Here is a 21,375-nt window from a genome sequence, read left to right on the forward strand (position 1 = left end):
TTAGAAATAAATATATGAAATATATTTTAAAAATGATTTAATCCATCAGAGAAGAATAAAATATGTATCCCCTTAGTGAACTGTGACAAATAAATGATATTATGTAATTCACCTAAATGTTCTTGATATACCAATGTGTCATTTATCATTTTATTCCTCCAAGCTCCAAATCTACCCTCGGTGGCTCTGCTTGCAATGCTGGAACATTTTTCTCTTGCCAGCTGGCAAGATGGTAAGCTTCATCAGTAGAGAACCCTGGAGGGATCCTGGAAGAGAAACAGCTATTGGTTTCTGTGCATCCTCTCTCCTGGCAGGTTCCTATAATGCTTTGTGGCCAGGGCATATGGTACCTCTCCGTGGTACCTCCCTCAGAGGCCCAGAAGGTGATTTCCCAGTTTCCCAATGCAGCCCCTCTTTGAACTTCTCTGCCATCCAGTGGGCCTCAGAAGTGCGCTTTCCAGGAAGGTCTGGGTCCAGTCTTACAGAGCAGAGGACTCTCTACATTGCTAGTTTCTTGGGTGATCTGTGTTACCTCTAGTACAATTCTCTTTTGCTCCTATCTCCTGTTCAGTTAATGATTCCCTATTTTAAACTTTCCCTGTTAAAATTACTGTATGTTTCTTGTCTCCCGATTGAAATCTTACTGGAAGAACCATGAAGTGCAATAAAATATAAATGGATGTATCAATTTACATTCTCAACAGTGTGAGAGGATTCCTTTTTCTCTACTTCCTTTTGCAGCATCTATTGTTTGTAGATTTTGTGATGATGGCCATTCTGACAGGCGTAAGGGGATACCTCATTGTAGTTTTGATTTGCATGTCTATAATAATAAGTGGTGTTGAGCATCTTTTCAAGTATTTGTTGGCCATCTGTATGTCTTCTTTGGAGTAACGACTATTCAGGTCTTCTACTCATTTTTTTTTTTATTGGGTTGTTTCTTTTTTTGATATTGAGCTGCATGAGCTGCTTGTACATTTTGTAGATTAGTCCCTTGTCAGATGCTTCATTTGCAAATATTTTCTCCCATTCTGAGGGTTGCTTTCTTTGTCTTGTTTATGGTTTCCTCTGCTATTCAAAAGTTTTAAGGTTAATTAGGTCCCATTTGTTTATTTTTGTTTTTATTTTCATTATTCCAGGAGGGGCGTCCAAAAAGATATTGCTGTGCTTTATATGAAGAGTGTTCTGCCTATGTTTTCCTCTAAAAGTACTATAGTATCTAGCCCTACATTTAGGTCTTTAATCCATTCTGATTTTATGTTTGTGCATGATATTAGGGGATGTCCTAATTTCATTCTTTTACATGTGGCTGTCCAGGCACAAGGTAGAATAACCTGGAGCTTCCTTAAGAAAACTAAAAACAGAACTACCATGTGACCTAGCAATCCCACTACTGGACATATACCTGGGTAAAACCATAATTTAAAAAGAAACATGCCCTCCAATGTTCACTGCAGCATTATGTACAATAAACATGGATAGCAAGGGAGAAGGGGGGCTGGGATGAATTGGAAGATTGGGATTGACATATGAACACTATTGATACTATTGAGAACCTGCTGTATCACACAGGGAACTCTACTCAATGCTCTGTGGTGAACTAAATGGGGAGGAAATTTATAAAAGAGGGGATACATGGATACGTATAGCTTATTCACTTTGCTTTGCAGTGGAAATTAATACAATATTGTAAGGCAATCATATGCCAATAAAAAGTTTTTAAAAATATATAAATGTCTATTTTTTGAGATTGAATATCCTCTGTACATATCTGTAGTTATCTCTGAACCTCCCAGCCTTAAAGTGTTCCAGTTTCAATAATCTCATTTACCTGTTGGGAATAATAACACTTATCTCAAAGGATAAGAAGTAGATAACACAAATGTCTATAAAAATGACTTGCAGATTGTGAAAGCACAATAGAAATGTAAGTCATTATTACTACATGGTAAACGCTGTGAGGACAGGCCCATTCTGCCCTGCTGTTACTGGATACCCAGTGCCTTTCACAGGGCCTGGTATACTGTGGGTGCTCCATAAATGCTGGTTTAGTGAACAGATGCATGAACACATCTCTATCACTCCATTTCACATTTAAGTCCATTTGAGCTGAATTTAAAAAATGTCAGATAAAGACATGGAGCAAAAGGTAAATATTATACAATAAAAATTCACTTTGCATCCTTCGACAGCATCTCAAAATCTTCTCGACTCTTGCCCCAAACACATTTGTAGTTATAAAAGAGATACAAAATATGGAAAAAAAAACTATATAGCCCCAGTGATGTACTGTTTAATTAATGATTTTCAGGTGTATTTTGTAAGAACAGTTAGTGTTTGTATAACCTGCTTTGGCCACCTGATGCGAAGAGCTGACTCATTTGGAAAGACCCTGATGCTGGGAAAGACTGAGGGCAGGAGGAGAAGGGGATGACAGAGGATGAATGGTTGGATGGCATCAGCGACTCAATGGACATGAATTTGAGCAAACTGTGGGAGACGGTGAAGGACAGGGAAGCCCGGTGTGCTGAAGTCCACGGATTAAAAGAGTCAGACACGACTTAGCGACTGAACTGACTGAAAACATGTAACTGTCTATGAGTCGTCTTTTCTTATCTTTAAGCAAAGTACAGGTTCTGATGCCAAACTGTTTATGTTCCAGCACAACTGGAACACTGTTTTAAGGCATTTATTATGTGGATAAATAACTTCACACTTGATGCCCTTTATTTTCAGGGAGAAAAGAAATAGCTTTCATAGATTTTTTTCCCCACTCTTCAATAGTCTCTCCTGCAATATTTTCACCCAAAAGACTAGACATATACCAAGTTAAAATATGTCACTATGGCCAAGATGAAGCTCTATGATTTTTTTTTCTTACATCCGTCCATGGGCTTGTATACACGTATACTGTTTGTTCCTCCTGTTGCAACACTTTTCATAATGATCTTCAGCTGCCTTGTCAAGGAAGTTTGTCGCTTTTTTTCTAAGAGTATGGAATTAGTAACACTTTACAAGCTGCTTTGATCACAGGGGTAGATGGGGAAAGACAGGCAAAAATTCTGGATTCTCAAAATTTTTTCTTAAAGTAATGAAAATCACTTATTTTTTGGTGGGTTTCCTTCTCTATGTTTCTGGTGTTTCCAAAAAAAAAATGAAGACAAAGGATAGTCTCTGAGCTAATATACATATACATGTATACTGTATACAGTATATGTGTAAGCTTCTTTCCTTTGCTTCCAGTAAATGAAGAGTAATGTCCATATAAAGTAGATACTGACTTTTTCACATAGGAACATCCCACTGAACACAGTAGGATCACACGTTATCCCAAATACGTGTATGTATGTACGACTCTTTGTGACCCAATCGACTGTAGTCAGCTAGTCTCCTCTGTCCATGGAATTTTCCAGGCATGAATACTGGAGTGGGTTGCCATTTCCTACTCGAGGGGATCTTCCTGACCCAGGGATCAAACCTGCTTCTCTTATGTCTCCCGCATTGGCAGGTGGATTCTTCACCACTGTGTCACTTGGGACGCCCCCCAAAGATAATGAATTAAGTCAAAAGTACACTGAAAACATCTGCTTGTTTTACGACACACAGAATAAATAGATAAGTAAAGGAATGAATGAATCAAAGCTGAGAAGATTTGATGGAAGAATTTAGCAGTAAAAACTAGGATCGCTGGGCTTTCTTGTGAATCTAACACTTTTTTCATGCATGCCATGTGGGTGTCATAGACTGCTTTGTGTGTCTATTGAGAATGCTTGTCTCCATGTCTTTATTGCCCTCGATGCATTTTGTTGTTGTTGTAAATAACAAAGCATAGTAAACATTTCTAAGCAACATTTGATTTGTTTATATTGGGAACTGGGAGAATGTGTAAAGATGATTTAGCATGTGCATTTTCAGACTGTGAATTGAAAAAAAAACATAAGCCAGATGAAAATAAAAATCTAAAAGAATATTCAGTGGAGCTTGGAAGAGGAAAATCATGAACAGTCATTTCCGTTGTCTTTGAAGTTTTAGACATTCATCTCTTTTTATTGACTAACCAAAAAGCCATTTATGCTTTGCTTCAGATGTCATTTCAGGTTGATAGGTCAGTTTCTCTTGCTCTTCAAGACTTAGTTATTAAAAAAATGTTTTTTCCTATTGACATGTCATAAAACACGAATATAGCAGACTTTATTTGATACAAAGTTTTTTTCAAAACATATCATTTAAATTTATGCCTTAGATGTGTAATCCATAGCCAACCACCTTGTCAAAAACTGGAAAATCATATTCATACAAACAACATTCCCTGAACATCTATGAAGCACTGAGTATGCAAATACAACTTGTCTTGCATTGATGAACTTATAATTGTTTATTGATGAAAAGAACCTGGAAACATCTTAGAGAGATGTTTTAAAATAATTTACTCTAATTATAAATATATCTTCTAGAAGTTTTGTGGACTGCACTTTCCCTAGCTGGCAAACTATTTCTGTGCCATTTTGAGTGCTATGCAGAGTAATAGGTTATTTTCCTGTAATATTTTAGGCAATACCAACAACATGCCTAAGAGATACATATTATTAACTTTACTATTTTAATGAATAGGAAACTAGAGCTGAGAGCAGTTAAGTAACTTTCTCAAGGATGAACAATTTGTAAGTGACCCAAATAGGATTTAACCCGAACTTGCCCATCACCAAATCAGCATGTTCAACTACTTTATCATGAGTCCATATATGAAACAACATATTCTCATATGCTCACAGTTATAACTATGTTCAATAATTCTTGGTATTTAAAAATTAATTTATTCATTCATCAAGTATTTTGAGCATATAGTCCATACTGGGCATATATTGCCATGTACTTGTGAATAACACAGACAAATAAATCATAACACAGTGTAGAATCATCATACAGATACTTGTAAAGGTTGTGTGTGCAATTAGGAAGGGGTTGCATCTGAGGGAGCATCTGAAGAAAACATCCTGGGATCATTTTATCTGTTATTCTAATGCCAGTGGCTCAGAATACCAACTTCTCTCTAGGCTGTCTAGGTATTTTTTATTTTGTAGAATGTCGTACTTCTCAAAGTGATTACATGGGCGAGGGGCATCAACGTGGCAAACAATTCTCTATGGACCCATTTATTTACTTATTTTAAAAATAATTTTATTTATTTTTGGCTGTGCTAAGTCTTTGTTGTCGCTTGGACTTTTCTCCAGTTGTGGCAAGCAGGGAATGCTCTCTATCTGTGGCTCAAGGGCTTCTCAGTGCAGTGGTTTCTCTTGTTGCAGAGCATATGGACTCCGGGTGCGCAGGCTTCGGCAGCTGCTGCACCTGGGCTCTGGAGCACAGGCTCAATAGCTGTGGCACATGGGTGTAGTTTCTCTGTGGCATGTGGGAACTTCCCAGATCAAGGATTGAACCTGCATCTCTGGCATTGGCAAGCAGATTCTTTACAACTGAGCCACCAGGGAAGCCCCCGCCCATTCATTCTTAATTAAATAGCTATTCACCTTATCTAGAGCTGAGATTTCTGTTATCTTGCTTTTCTAGCTTTAATTAAATATGATTTGACTTGTCCTCTTGCTTTTCAGGCCCAGGTTGTGTTGGGCATGAAGACATACCAAATTCATTGCTGTGAGGACATAAACGATTATGTATAAGACCAACAACGTAAGCAATAATAACCAGCTGGTCTTAAAAAGAAGTAAGCTTAACCTGAATGAAATGAAAGTACATGGTCAAAACATTTCTCTCACAGAACTGTCAGCCTCCGGTGCTTACTTTAGGACTAAGTTAATTAAAAAATACAACAGGAAAAAAGAGTTGATATCACCTCTATTAATACAATCATTTGACAACCTACTGACACATAAATAGAAAATAACTTGTCAGACTTAGCTAATTCTTCTTAAATCTAGAGAGAAATTCAATTTTAAAGATTATGTGTAAATGGTTCCTTTGTCCCCAGTAATTCTACAGCCACCTCATACCCCCAATTTTATTCCTTTACTCTCAATTTGTCATTATTTATTTTGTTATCACTTTATATGCTTATTGTCTATTTTATTCACCAGCAGAAAAGATCCATATGGGCAGGAACCACATTTTTTTTGTTCATCATGGTATATCTGGTGCCTGGTATCCAGTAGTCATTTTATTAATGTGTTGCTTGAATAAATTAATAATGTCTTCGATAGCTCTACTGGGCTTCCCTGGTAGCTCAGACGGTAAAGAATCTGCCTGCAGTGTGGGAGACCTGGGTTGGGAAGATCCCCTGGAGAAGGGGATGGCTACCCACTTTAATATTCTTGCCTGGAATATTCCATGGGCAGAGGAGCCTGGTGGGCTAGTCCCAAAAGGGGTTGCATTTGTATCTATATCCATCTTCTCTAAATTCTGAGCTCCTTGAGAGCAAGATTATAGTCTTAATTCATATTTGTGTCTTCTGAGCCTAGTCTATAAGAGATGCTCAACCATAATTTGCTAAATAAATTAACTCAACCCAGATGTTGCAAAACTCTTCCACTCACACAAACAACTACAAAATATTTCCTTGAATGACTATAATGGGGAGAGAGGTAAGATCCCAGGATCTGTTTGAGAATTTATTTCCCTGTTTCTTTCTGTCTAAAGAGAATTTTTGCTAATCTAAAATTTATGGAACTTTTAATTTGCATTCTTGTACTTTATATTGTTAGTTATTTTCACATTGATTGGCCTGTACCCAAAACTCAAACTTTGATCCCACTCCAGCCCAACTCCTGCCTCTCTCCAAATACAGGATCAATCTTAGTACTGATGAGCTGCTAGAATTCAGTGCTATTTCTCTTAGCAAACAAAAATCCAAGATATTGTTTACCAAACTAGATCAGAGTGCAAAGAAATCACTTGGGAAGTTTATTAAAATGCATGGATATTCAGAGTCTAAATCAAAGAGGTAAGCTACATTTTACTGTAAGCTGTAGGTTGCACTGAGAAATCTGCATTTTAATAATCATGCTAGCAGGGTGATTTGAGAAACTTAAATTTTAAGATGAGAGTTGAGAGAGGATGTTTTATGCATCCTTTCTTTGTCAGTGCCTGTGTCTGACACATAATTGATATTAACATCCTTCCTCAAAATGTAGATGCCTATGCTTCCTAGACAATCGGTTTTATTCATGATCTGTCTTCTTTTGTTAACCTTTTTTCTGCCCCAGAATTCATTTCCTATCACTTCTTATCCTATGTTACGGCCTAGTCTCAATAGGAATTTAGCCTATTGGTTTATATTTAATGAGAACCTTCTCTATGCCATTAACAATTTCCAATATCACTTAAGATAACTGAGTTGTTTACTAAGAGCAAGTTGAAATGCAAACAACATCCCATAGCCACTGGGACCCAATCCAGATTGCTTGGTGATAAATGACGAACACTGAATTCATTCTTCTCTAAACCTGTAAAAGAATCTAGACCTTGTACTTCACACAATGCTCTGTCATAGACTGAGTTGTGCCCTAAAAAAAGATTTTATTTAAAGTTACAGGATTTTACATTAACCTCTTCTAAAGTACTTTATTCACTAATATTTATTAAACTTGCAAATCTCTAAAAAACTTCCACCAAAGTAGAAATTGAAATAACAGTAGTCTTTTACAAAATGTGAAATCAAATAACAACAAAAGGCCAGTTCCACTGTCTAAACAGCCATATTTTAATATAATAGTTTTTTATTTATATTGCTATTATAAAACTTAAACCTAACTCTTTACAGCTTTTTACAATTCTTTTTGCTGCTGCCAGTGGCGGGGGGGGGGGGGGGGGGGGCGGGCGGGGCGCTGTAACACATTGGGGGGTGGGCCTGCTGCCATGGCCCCTCAGCTTTTTACAACTCTTTAGCATATAGACATGCCACTCATGGTACTGGAACAAGCAGGACCCTATGGGGCCCTCCCAGATACAGAAGATTTCCATGTCCACTGTTGCTTGTTTGTAGGAAAAAGATTTCAACCTTCTAGACATTCCCAGAGTTCTAAAGGGCAGATTCAAACAGTTGCTAATTAGAAGAATGAGGGAATGCAGAAACAAAGGAAAGATTGTCAAGAAACAGTGTCGTGATGCAGCAGGGATATACATAACAATGTGATATGTAACCTTGGGATCAACAAGTGTTATTGTTGTTCAGTCATCCTGTTGTGTTGACTCTTTGTGACCCCATGGACTGCAGTACACCAGGCCTCCCTGTCCCCCACCATCTTCTGGAGTTTGCCCAAGTTCATGCCCATTGCATCAGTGATGTCTTCCAACCATCTCATCCTCTGTCACCCCCTTCTTTCCCTGCCCTCAATCTTGCCCAGTCTGGGTCTTTTCCAATGAGCTGACTCTTTGCATGAGGTGGCCAAAGTATTGGAGCTTCAGCATCAGTCCTTCCAGTGAATAATCAAGACTGATCTCCTTTAGGATGGACTGATTTAATCTCCTTGCAGTCCAAGGAACTCTCAAGAGTCTTCTCCGGCACCACAGTTTGAAAGCATCAATTCTTTGGTGCTCTGCCTTCTTTATGGTCCAGCTCTCACAATTGTAGATGACTACTGGAAAGACCATAGTCTTGATTATACAGAACTTTGTCCACAAAGTTATGTCTTTTCTTTTTAACATACTATATAGGTTTGTCATAACTTTCCTGCCAAGAAGTAATTGTCTTCTAATTTCGTGAATGCAATCAACATCCACAGTGATTTTAGAGCCCAAGAAAAGGAAATCTGTCATTGCTTCCACCTTTTCCCCTTCTATTTGTCATGAAGTGATGGGACCAGATGTCATGATCTTAATTTTTTAATATTTAGTTTAAAGCTAACCTTTTCACTCTCCTCCTTTACCCTCATCAAGACGTTCTTTAGTTCCTCTTCTCTTTCTGCTCTTAGAATGGTATCGTCTGCATTTCTAAGGTTCTTGGTATTTCTCCTGGCAATCTTGACTTCAGCTTATAACTCATCCAGCCCAGCATTTCTCATGATGTACATGTAAGTTAAATAAACAGGGTGACAATAAACAGCCTTGTCATACGCCTTTCTCAATCCTGAACCAGTCAGTTATTCCATACAAGGTTCTAAATGTTGCTTCTTGACCAGTATACAGGTTTCTCAAGAGACCTTTAAGATGGTCTGGTATTCCTGTCTCTTTAAGAGTTTTCCACAGCTTGTTATGATCTACACAGTCAAAGGCTTTAGCGTAGTCAATGAAACCGAGTAGATGTTTTTCTGGTTGATCTCTGGTTCCTCTGCCTTTTCTAAACCCAGCATGGACATCTGTAAATTCTTGGTTCACATGATGCTGAAGCCTAGCATGTAGGATTTTGAGCCAAACCTTACTAGCATGGGAGATGAGTGCAATTGTCCAGTGGTTTGAACATTCTTTAGTACTGCTCTTCTTGGGAATTGAGATGAGGATTGACCTTTTTCAGTCCTGTGGCCACTGCTGGGTTTTCCACATTTGCTGACCTATTGGGTGAAGCACTTTGATAGTGTCACCTTTCAGGATTTTAAATAGCTCTGCTGGAATTCCATCACCTCCACTAGCTTTATTGACAGTGCTTCCTAAGACCTAGTAGACTTCACACTTCAGAAGGTCTGGTTCTGGGTAAGTGACCACACCATTGTGGTTATCCAGGTGATTAAGATACCTTTTTGTACAGTTCTTCTGTGTATTCTTTCCATTTCTTCTGACCTCTTCTGTTTCTATTAGGTCTTTACCATTTCTGTCCTTTATTGTGCTCATCTTTGGTATTTCCAATTTTCCACCTTTGATATTTCCAATTTTCTGGAAGACATCTCTAGTCTTTCCCCTTCTGTTGTTTTCCTCTATTTTTTTTTTTTTTTTTTTTTGCATTGTTCATTGAAGAAGGCCTTCTTGTCTCTCCTTGCTATTCTCTGGCATTCTGCATTTATTTGGGTGTATCTTTTCCTTTCTCCCTTGCCTTTCACTTCACTTCAGTTATTTGTAAAGCCTCCTCAGACAACCCCTTTGCCTTCTTGCTTTTCATTTCCTTTGGGATGATTTTGTTTGTTGTCTCCTGATATTATAGACCTCTGTCCATAGTTCTTCAGGCACTCTGTTTACTAGAGCTAATCCCCTGAATCTATTCATCACCTCCACTGTACATTCATAGGGGATTTATTTAAGTTGTACCTGGCTGGCCTAGTGGTTTTCCCCACTTTCTTTGGTTTAAGCCTGAATTTTGTTATGAGAAGCTTATGATACAATACTGTAAAGATTTTAACAATATTTTAACAAAATTAAAAAATTCAACAATATTATAAAGATTTTAGTATCTTAATCAAAAATTTTTCTCTAGTAAAATCAACACTGCAATATATATCCTCCAACATTGATGATTGTACTTACTTCTAGTGTTTCTTTTAGAAAAATAGATAAAAGTTGGTAATAATTTTTTGATTGAAATCTTGAATTTAATTAACATTGTTAAATTGTCTCTTCAAGAGATCACACTTTTTTTTTTTTTCACCACCACAACATATGAGAGGGTCTATTTCTTTATATAGCTTCCCTGGTGGCTTAGACAGTAAAGGATCTGCCTGCAAAGCAGGAGACCCAAGTTCATTTCCTGGGTCAGGAAGATCCCCTGGAAAAGGAAATGGCAACCCACTTCAGTATTCTTGCCTGGAGAATTCCATGAATAAAGGAGCCTGGCTAAGGTCCCTGGTCACAAAGAGCTGGACATGACTGAGTAGCTAACATGCTTTCATTACTTAATACATCCTACAAATGGAGGGGCTTCCCTTGTGGCTCAGCTGGTAAAGGATCTGCCTATAATGCAGGAGACCTGGGTTCTATCCCTGGTGGGGAAGATTCCCTGGAGAAGAAAGTGGCAACCCACTCCAGTACTCTTGCCTGGAAAATTCCATGGATGAAGGAGTGGGACAGGCTGCAGTCTATGGAATTGCAAAGAGTTGGACACAACTGTGTGACTAACTTTCACTTTTTCACAAATGAAAGTTGTCACACAAAGTTTTTACATTCTGATGGTCTGATGGAAAATGTTATGCCTAATTATTATGTCAATTTTATCAATAATTAATAGTGCGGTTCACATTTTCATATGATTATTATAAATTATAGCTTTAGTTTGGTTTCTATGCTTACTCCTTGGAAGGAAAGTTATGACCAGTCTAGATAGCACATTAAAAAGCAGAGACATTACTTTGCAAACAAAGGTCCATCTAGTCAAGGCTATGGTTTTTCCAGTGGTCATGTATGGATGTGAGAGTTGGGCTATAAAGAAAGCTGAGTGCCGAAGAATTGCTGCTTTTGAACTGTGGTGTTGGAGAAGACTCTTGAGAGTCCCTTGTACTGCAAGGAGATCCAACCAGTCCATCCTAAAGGAGATCAGTCCTGAGTGTTCATTGGAAGGACTGAAGCTGAAGCTGAAGTTCCAACACTTTGGCCACCTGATGCAAAGAGCTGACTCATTTGAAAAGACCCCGAAGCTGGGAAAGATTGAGGGCAGGAGGAGAAGAGGACAACAGAGGATGAGATGGCTGGATGGCATTACCGACTCAATGGACATGGGTTTGGGTGGACTCTGGGAGTTGGTGATGGACAGGGAGGCCTGACGTGCTGCAGTCCATGGGGTCGCAAAGAGTCGGACACAACTGAGTGACTGAACTGAACTGAAACTAATACTTCGCCCAATTTTAAATTTGGTTGTCTCTTTGATAGATGCCTCCAATATATCCTCGATATTAATGTTTTGTTGGTTATATGTGCTGTAATATTTGCTATTTTTCTATTCTATTATTTAGTTAATATATTGTTTTCAGAACCATAGACAAAAATGTCACCTGCCATATCAGTAACCAAAGGACATTGGGGCTATCAAGCTATCAGCCATTGAGGCCACCCTCGATGATGGTACACCCTAGGGGGATTCAGGATGGAGAAAACCAGGACACTGGCCCTACTTAGTTAAGAAGCATATCAAAGGAATAATTTCATTAAGCCCTGATTAAAAAAAAAGAGGAGACTTCCCTGATGGTCTAGTGGTTAAGACTCTGCACTTCCAAAGCAGGGATACAGGTTTGATTCTTGGTTGGGGAACTAAGATCCCACAGGCCCAGCAACATGACACCCGACCCCCCAACAAAAAAAAAAACCCAGACTCGCATCTTCTAATACAGAGAAAAGTGCTAAATTCATTAACTTAGGATGTTTGCTTTTACTTTAATTAGCAGTAATCTTTTCATGTTCAACTCTTTTTTGTTTGTTTTTTGTTTTTCAAAAATTCCAATGTCCTGGTTCTTCCCTTACCTCTTTAGACTCTCAGAGATATCTAAGAGGCTATATTCTCGGCTTAGTATTGTGTATCCTGGATAAGTCTTCAATAATGCCCCAACTAAAACATAATTCTCACCTTTTAGGTGGTGCATTTTTTTCAGTCAACAGAAGTTTAAATATTTTTATGATATTGGGTTTCATATTTTTTCTATTTTCCCCTCTCAAGTCATAAATATGTACTTATATTAATATAATTTTATACAGAGCTCCCTTTCTAAAACCTCTAATTCACATCTGATGTCTGTGTAGGTATAGTTCTGTTTTGTTATACATGTTGACTCTTACATAGTGTTGTTTCTTGCCTATATTGTGATTTTTGATTGTGAGCTCAGGTTTATTGGAACTCTAACCCTGGACTTTATTGAGGCCTTAGTCAACTAAGTACATTCCACCAGAGAGGATTTATATTTTGTTCTACCAGCTGTTTACTAACCTGGATCCATTAAAAACTGATATTAAAATTCCTTAATAGTTTCCTATCCATAATATAACTAAAAGTAATGGGCTCCATGCTCTGACATCATCATCCCACAGAGCAGTTCATCATCGCTAGGGATAGAGATTGAAGATACTTAAGCAGTGAGTCAAAAGTATTGTTACATGATGATATAAAACAGGTTTGGAGGTGGTTATCTAATTCTTCCCTGATGTTTTTGAAAGGCAATGATCCTAACAAGTCACTAGAGAATGATTACACATCCCCTAATAAATCTGGAGCTACCTAGAATGTTACATGCTGAAATAGAAGACCTAGTAAACTATTAAACAGGATGCTTCCTATTGTGTTTGGCAAGAACTGATTATTTTTTTTAAATAGATGATCTTCAAAAAACAACTGGCCTTTCATATTAGGCAATACAAAGTTATGTGTTATTCTTTAAGAATTCCTGAGACCCTCTGGCTGGGACTTTTTGTACTCTTCTAACTGAGGCCCCAGATAGTATTTCATCACTTTGGAAGCTGTAAAAAAAGAATCATAACTATGACATGCAAAATTTATTCATAGAACATTATTTTAGTTCAATCCTCATATTTATAGATGTGCAAAAAAAGCCAAATATAGAAACATGCAACTTATGTATGTAACTTCATATTCATGTAATAGATGTAACTTCATATTCATGTGCTAGTATTACTTGTTTTCATATTCCTTATTGATAAGTTATTATTCTTCTAATTCACCATGGACACTAAATATTTTAAAGAGCATATGAAGCTGCATTAAGCAGAAATAATAAGATATTATCTTTAAAAGCAAAATGTTTCTAATTAATTTTGATTTCAAATAAATGAGATATTTCTTATGTTAGATTGTATGGAAAAAATACACATTTGTAACAAAAATATTTGGCTCAAAATCTGAAAATACAAATACATAAAAAGCTTATGTACTTTGAAAACTGAATTTTTAAAGAACTGCTAATTAGCTAATGTACTTGGCAGCTTTTTTTCTTACTCCTTGTACCTAGGACTCTAGAGCTTGGGCTTGTCCCTAGAAAGTTAGTTTTTTATTGTGGTAAAAAATGGATAAATACTCCACTCCTTAAATTTTGTAAATATTGTTAAAACATGTCAATCAACATTTTAATCAACCCTGAATACATAAAAAGTGTCTTCCTTTTTCATTCAAACAGACTTTCTTAACCTGGCAACTGAGTCATATTAACCTCAACCTAAATTGTTTCATTTTGGAATTGAGATCCTACTCTGGCATCACCTCACTGCGTATAAAGACATTCATAGACATGAACTACTAAGTATAAAATATATAAAAGATTTCCTATTCCCCCCAAATTCCTTACTTTCAATTGATCTACCTGGAATTTTCCCCCTTCCTCATATTCCCCCCTTTCAAACATCTTTGAAAAAAACATCTTCTTTACAAATCCCAATCATATTTCACAATCAACACCATTCCTCTCTGCAAAAAGACTTAGAGAAAAAGAAAACCAGCACTTCTACAAAGCATCTTGGATCCAGGGACACATGACTTTCTGTGTGTTCTTCTATTATACAACTATTCATCCTTTAAAGACAATTTTTGTTTGTGGACGTACTTCCTTTCTTAAAAGTGGCTCAGGGACAGAGTATGTCTTCATATACCCGACTCCCCGATACCAAATACAGGAGCAAGTCCATAGTACATGTTCAGTAAACATTTGCTGAATTTATGGATGTTGCTATTGCTCTCCCTCTGTGTTTGTCTCTGATGCCAGTTATTTAGTAACTGGATTCTAGATATTTCTCAAAAACTGTTTTAGAACTGTTTTTCCACCATGCCTTTTCCTGCCTTTCCCCCTCTATTCCTACTTCTGTTTCTGTCACTTTCTCTCTCTCTCCTCCTTTCTTCGTTCTCTCCTTCTTTTCCCTCAAAAATCACTGCCTCAAAGTGATGTGTTTCCTTAGTCATGCATTAATCCTTTGTGACTAGCTTTGTGCTGAAACCCGGCCACGATGGCAGCTTCAGCACCTATCATCGAACTTGTCCAGGGTGGACCTACCACATTCGTGAACCGCTAACGTGGCCTTTATTTTGAAACACTGACAGCCATGTGAGCTGTGCCAACCTGGAGAGAACATGACGTCAGGTTAAGATGTGGGGTTCTTGAGTTTCACCTTTGTACTGACATTCTAATTCCAAACCTATTAGGTAACACAATGCTCATGTCCCTTTCCCTAGAATAACCACTTCTTGGTTCAGGTCCCACATGTGAGCTCCGGGTCTGTAGCCAGTCCTGTGATTCTGCCTGAATCATTTGCCTCTTATCTTAGCCTGTCTTCTGGAGACCAAAAGTGAGCAATAGATATGCCAGATGTGTAAGACGTGTCCTGAGGAACAAAGGGAGGAATAGTCACACACTTTGCAGGGGGACAGTGGTAAGGTGTAAGGGTTATGTGTGCCTAATTGCTCAGTAATGTCCGACTCTGTGGTCCCATGAACTGCAGCCCACCAGGCTCCTCTGTCCATGGAATTTTCCAGGCAAGAATACTGGAATAGGTTGCCATTCCCTTCTCCAGGGGATCTTCCTGACCCAGGGATCAAACCCATGGCTTTTGCATCTCCTGCATTGGCAGGCAGATTCTTTACCACTAGCTCCATTTGTGCAACCCCATAAGGGTTTTATTACCTTTGCTTCAAGTAAGTGCATAAATACCAACAATACAGTCAACTCAGATCATGGGGCCTGTCATCTCTCAAGGACGATTCTGCTTCAAACCTTCCTGGATATATCTGTTTTAAACACATTAAGAACTATAACTTTGTATACTCCTAGGGATGAAGAATGGAGAAGGAAATGGCAACCCACTCCAGTGTTCTTGCCTGGAGAATCCCAGGGACGGGGGAGCCTGGTGGGCTGCTGTCTATGGGGTCGCACAGAGTCGGACATGACTGAAGCGACTTAGCAGCAGCAGCAGCAGGGATGAAGAAAGAGAAAAAATCTTTTATTTGAGTCTTTGCTTAAATGTCATCTTTTTGTTATGCCTCATCCTGACAAGCCTAATTAAAATTGCAAACCTTCACAGTACCCTATCCATTTTATCTTGATCTATATCTTCTATAGTATTTATTGCCTTCTGATATATAATTTACTTAACTATTTTTATTGTGCATTGTATGTTTCTCCCTGTTAGAATACAAGCTGCACAAAGGCAGATTTTTTTTTTTTCTTTTCCCTCATCTTAGTCTGTTTTATTCATGGATGTTCCCAAGCATGTAGACTAGTACCTGGCACAAATAAATAATCAAAAAAATTTGATGAATGAATGAATGAATGGACAAATGAAAAAAAAAACAGTGCATCAAAAATATTCTCCAGGAATAGATATACATTTCTTATTCTATAATCACAATGTTAAAAAAATAATATTTAGTTCTTCCAATACACAAGATGAATGAATGGTTCTCAAGTGGGATATTTATATTTGTTGTTCTCTTTCTTTGATGGCATCATGTTTTAAAATTAAGTATGACCATGTCCCAGCTCAAAATGATTTCCTAGGATTTTGATTATTAATCAATGGAAAATTTTCCAATTCCAGTGTGCTGATTTATAGCTACCATGTGAAAGACCTCATGAATAGACCCTTCACTACAATTTCCTCAGAATAGCAACCCCTCAGCTTCCCCTTCCAGCAGAGTCCTTGATTTAACTTGACTTTGTTTTGACTCACTGACTATAAAAGGGACTAAAAGGAACATATGGGAGTCACTGAAAAACTGCAGGTGAAACCCACTTTAAGAAAGAAAAAGACCAAGCTCAAACTGAGTAAAGAGATCAAACATAGCAAATCCTTTTGATATGACAAAAGGAGTCTTCACTTTGTAAAGGACGTCACCGTGAGATTATTTTAAATGGTGATTCACTGACAATATTTTTTACTGATGACATGTCTCCTGTGTGAATTAAAATAACATGGCTATTTTACAGGAGATTATCTGGGGGCATGAAAGAAGGTACAGGCAGGTAAAGAAGCAGGTCTGGGAGTAGAAGCTGGTGTTGAGAGTCTTGGATTCACCATGGTGTGCCCAGAGACTAGGTCTAAAAGCCTGTGTTTTGAGTTTCATTAGAGAGAACACATCAGTCAGAGCAGAACAAATGGTGCTGATGGCTGTCACTGGAACTGCTCTGTGACTAAATATCTAATTTATTTATGAGCTTCCAAATGAAGTCCTTTTTTATTAAAGGAACGGTTCTCTTAGTTTTAAGGCATCCTGTTACTGTATTTCATTTAACTTTGTTGACCTTAGGTATTTAGAGAACAAACTGTTCTTCCTGACCTGAGCAGATTCATATTCCTAAGACAATTAAGCTCTAAAAAAGATATTATAGGAAAACCGCATAGCCTCACAGTAGAAATGTCTGTTCCTATAATAATACCATTGTTTTATAGTGCATTGAGAAGGGGACACGGGTGAAACTATGTTTCTCTTACTTTTGTCACCAGGAAATACTGCACAGAGAGACAGTTACTAAACCTTGTAAACAATCTTTTTATTATGTGGGCTGTTGCTACTTACTTGTTTATTTTGCTGACATAGACTTTCTTTATACTTATCCACCTATATTTTAAGAAGGATAAATTTTCAGAGAAAGGGTAAGTTAAAATAAATAACTATCATCTGGATCCCGTCCTATGAGAAAGGTGGATGATGAGTTTCTTGAAGAAATGACATCTACTAAAACTGTAATGTCCAAAACAGTAACTATTTGCATTTAAATTAATTAAAATTCAGTAAAATTCACAAGTTGCTCAATCTCAGCAGGTTCTTTTGAAGTGCTTAATTGTCATCAGTGGTTATTTGCTACTGGTGTTACCACATTCAAGCATACACATGTGGAACACTTTTATAAGAGATACGTGTACCCAAATGTTCATTGCAGCACTGTTTACAATAGTTAGGACATGGAAGCAACCTAGATGTCCATTGGCAGATGAACAGATAAGAAAGTTGTGTTTCATATACACAATGGAATATTACTCAGCTATAAAAAAGAACACATTTGAATCAGTTCTAATGAAGTGGATGAAACTAGAGCCTATTATACAGAGTGAAGTAAGTCAGAAAGAAAAACACCAATATAGTATATTAATGCATATATACAGAATTTAGAAAGATGGCAGTGACAACCCTACCTGTAAAACAGTAAAAGAGACACAGATATAAAGAACAGACTTTTGGACTCTGTGGGAGAAGGCGAGGGCGGGATAATTTGAGAGAATAGCATTGAAACATGTATATTACCATATGTGAAATAGATGACCAGTCCAAGTTTGACATATGAAACAGGGCATTCAAAGCCAGTACGCTGGGACAACCCAGAGGGATGGGATGGGGAGGGGTGTGGGAGGGGGTTTCAGGACGGTGGGGGGGGACACATGTATACCTGTTGCTGATTCATGTCAATATATGGCAAAAACCACCACAATATTGTAAAGTAATTAGCCTACAATTAAAATAAATTAAAAAACATTAAAACATCTAATTCTAAAGAACAAATGAGACGTGAATAATAATCATACACAAGTATATGCGGTGCACATATATCAATATTGTAGAAACATTAATAGCTGAAAGGATCCCACCACTTACAGAGTAGTAGAAGATTGGAACAAACAGAACCCTCAGTTTGTTTGTAAACTCTATCAGGGAAGACTAATGGCCATTATGAGAATAAAAATACATTTAGCTTTAATTTGGCATAATAAAAAGATACCAGGTAATATCTTAAGGTTTATCACAAAAGCCTTGAAAGAGTAACTTTGAACATAGATTTTATCTGTTAGCATTTTACATGTTGATGATTTAAAAAATCAATGTTAAAATGATGGTTTAGAGGATAAAAGTGAAAAGTAGGCAACTGTTGTATAAAAAAAAATCCCAATTAATTTAAAATTTATGAACATTACCCAATCACCTGGATAGCTGAAGCAACTCTTGGTCCAGAAATTTTCAGCAGAAAAAGTATACTGTGTACATGCGGATCAAATTGAAGTAGATCAAACCATGTAAATCAGTATCTAAGACCCTCATTATTTACTTTTCAACTTAGTGGTTTTTAAATTTCTGAAGGAAATTCCGTAAATCAGATTTTTAATATCACTACCACACTTCAGTCAAAAACCATTTATATGAATTTGTTTTTTCTCACACCTATCATATCACCCAAATTTGTCAAATTATGGATTCGTCATGCTTGACATTTAATTTCAAATGAGCCAAGTTTTCCTAGAAGCATTAGAACAACTAACTACTAGAGCACATTCCACAGAAAATATGAACATCATGAACTAACATGTACACACAGCACTATGTACTATTTGACACCAATACATCCGTGAGGAAACCTTAGCAAACCTAAGAAGGGGTGGTGAGGGCAATTCACCACCACCCGGGAGGGACCAGCAGACGTGGAAAGGAGTCTGGGGAAACCCCGGTGCCCTTCTCTGCTGCTCCCTGCCACCTGCGGTTGAGGATAAGGGACAGGGCTAATCCATTCAGCATCTCTGTTCCTGAGTCCCAAGATGGGACTATCAATTTACATCAATTTTACTATATTCTAACAATGCAGGCCATTAGGTAACTACATGTTAATAATCTATTGTTAGTTTATTTTTAAAATGCTACTGTCTATATAAGAGCTATAAGTAAATGGTACCTTCAAGTATGAAATGCTTGAGGCTACTTAAGAGGTTTAACTAATATGTGAGGCCATTACAGTCACTCATATAATTGTTTAAACTCTGATATCTTTCAGTTATTACAATTATTCAGACATTTGTGTTTACCTTCTTGGAATAGATTCAATCTCTGTGCAGCAGAACAACAATATGAATATACACTTTGATTGTGTAGGCTTTGTCAAGATTATAAGTTAACTATAAGTATTAAAAGGGCTATCCACTCTTGATACTAAATAATACCCTTCAGACTACCTTTTTTAAGCTTGTAAAGTTAAGAGGCTTTTGAAAAGCTTTGTATGGAAATGAAAGAAAACAGAGGAGAGAAGAAGGTGAGATGAGGGGAGCTGTTTATCTCATGTAACTTTGATTAGTTTGCCAGCTTCTCTGTGCTCAGGTCTCCACAGGCCAGCATCATCAGAACATAAATCATTCACTAAAGCTTCCCTTTTTTTTGGCCTCTGCTAATCTAATTCTTAGCATTCAGCCAAGTGCACACAAAGTTTAATCACAAGGCCAGAAATATGTGGAGTAAATTCTTCAAGACTAATACTAATCATATTAAGATATCTATTGGGCATACCAAAATGAATTGAAAATGAAAAATAGAGATTGAGATCCCAATTTGAAGGTATTTCAAAATCCATGCCTGGCCCTCATTAGAAAACTAGCCCCCAACAAGAAAAGAAAGAAAGATCTCTTTTATTCTTCCCACATCATTTCCCATTCCAAATTACATACTTAAATCAATTGGAAACAGAATGGGCTAAATCATATGTAAATTATTCTGAGGTTCAGTTTGTACTGTCATAGACTATAGCTTATCAAACTTTAATGTGCATACGAATCATTTGAGGATCTTGTTAACATACAGAGTCTAATTCAGTAAGACTGATGAGGGGCCCAAGGTTCTGCATTTGTAATATGCCTCCAAGGGATGCTCCTGGTCTGATTCACAGAAGACACTTTGAACAGCAAAGTCTTAAAGTAGAGCATCATTAGCTTTCCCAAATTGTGACTTGTCTATCATATTCCAAAGACTATTCCACATTACTCATGTTGACTGGCATCTTGATGGTTGACTATATATAAATACAGACATCAAAAGTGTCCTAAAAGTTGTACTAATTGTGATTATTAACAAATATCACAAATACTATAATATGCATTACTTGGCTAAAATGGAAAAACCTAGAATATGACTAATCAGAAATGATAAATTATATCCATATTTTACAATAAATTATTTATATTTTGCAATTCTGTCATAGTTGAAACTATATTGATACTGTAATTTCTAACATATGAGCTATTAACTTTTTAATGACATTTGTAGAACATTAATCAAATTTATGAGGTTTTCCCTTAAATTATGACACTCTCATGTCACTTTTTATCCTGAATTCATTAAGCACATTTAGTTTAATTGTCTGAAAAAGAGATGCTGAAGGCTTTACATTTTTTTTTGCCATTGACAATTACTTATATTTTATTATTTTATTTCCCACAGACAGGGAGACAAATATGTTTTTCCATTTCACAAAAGGAAAAGTCAAGTGACGGTCAAATGCATGGCTCCAAAAGCCTAATACTGAAAACATGTATTGTACTGGCTTATAATCAATTAAAAGATATTTTATTTTTAAAAATCAAAGCGAATGTGATACATGCTGCTGCAGCTGGTAAATCACTTCAGTCGTGTCTGATTCTGTGTGACCCCATAGACAGCAGCCCACTAGGCTCTCCCATCCCTGGGATTCTCCAGGCCAGAACACTGGAGTGGGTTGCCATTTCCTTCTCCAATGCATGAAAGTGAAAAGTGAAAGTGAAGTCGCTCAGTTG

The 21,375-nt window shown here is 37.2% G+C and overlaps 1 protein-coding gene across 3 annotated transcripts in view; it reads right to left on the bottom strand.

Moving 5' to 3' along the window:
• XIRP2 (xin actin binding repeat containing 2) overlaps positions 1 to 21,375 on the bottom strand; it is a 328,214-nt gene that overhangs the window by 89,689 nt on the left and 217,150 nt on the right. Inside the window, exon 3 of one of the 3 annotated variants that reach the window (XM_061135452.1) lies at positions 3,713 to 3,747. The exons of the other annotated variants lie outside the window; for them this stretch is intronic. Coding sequence (XP_060991435.1) covers positions 3,713 to 3,747 — 35 coding nt within the window. The remainder of the gene's footprint in view (positions 1 to 3,712; positions 3,748 to 21,375) is intronic. 3 annotated transcript variants of the gene reach the window in all.

Source organism: Dama dama, chromosome 33 (assembly GCF_033118175.1).
Source record: "Dama dama isolate Ldn47 chromosome 33, ASM3311817v1, whole genome shotgun sequence".
NCBI lineage: Eukaryota > Metazoa > Chordata > Mammalia > Artiodactyla > Cervidae > Dama > Dama dama.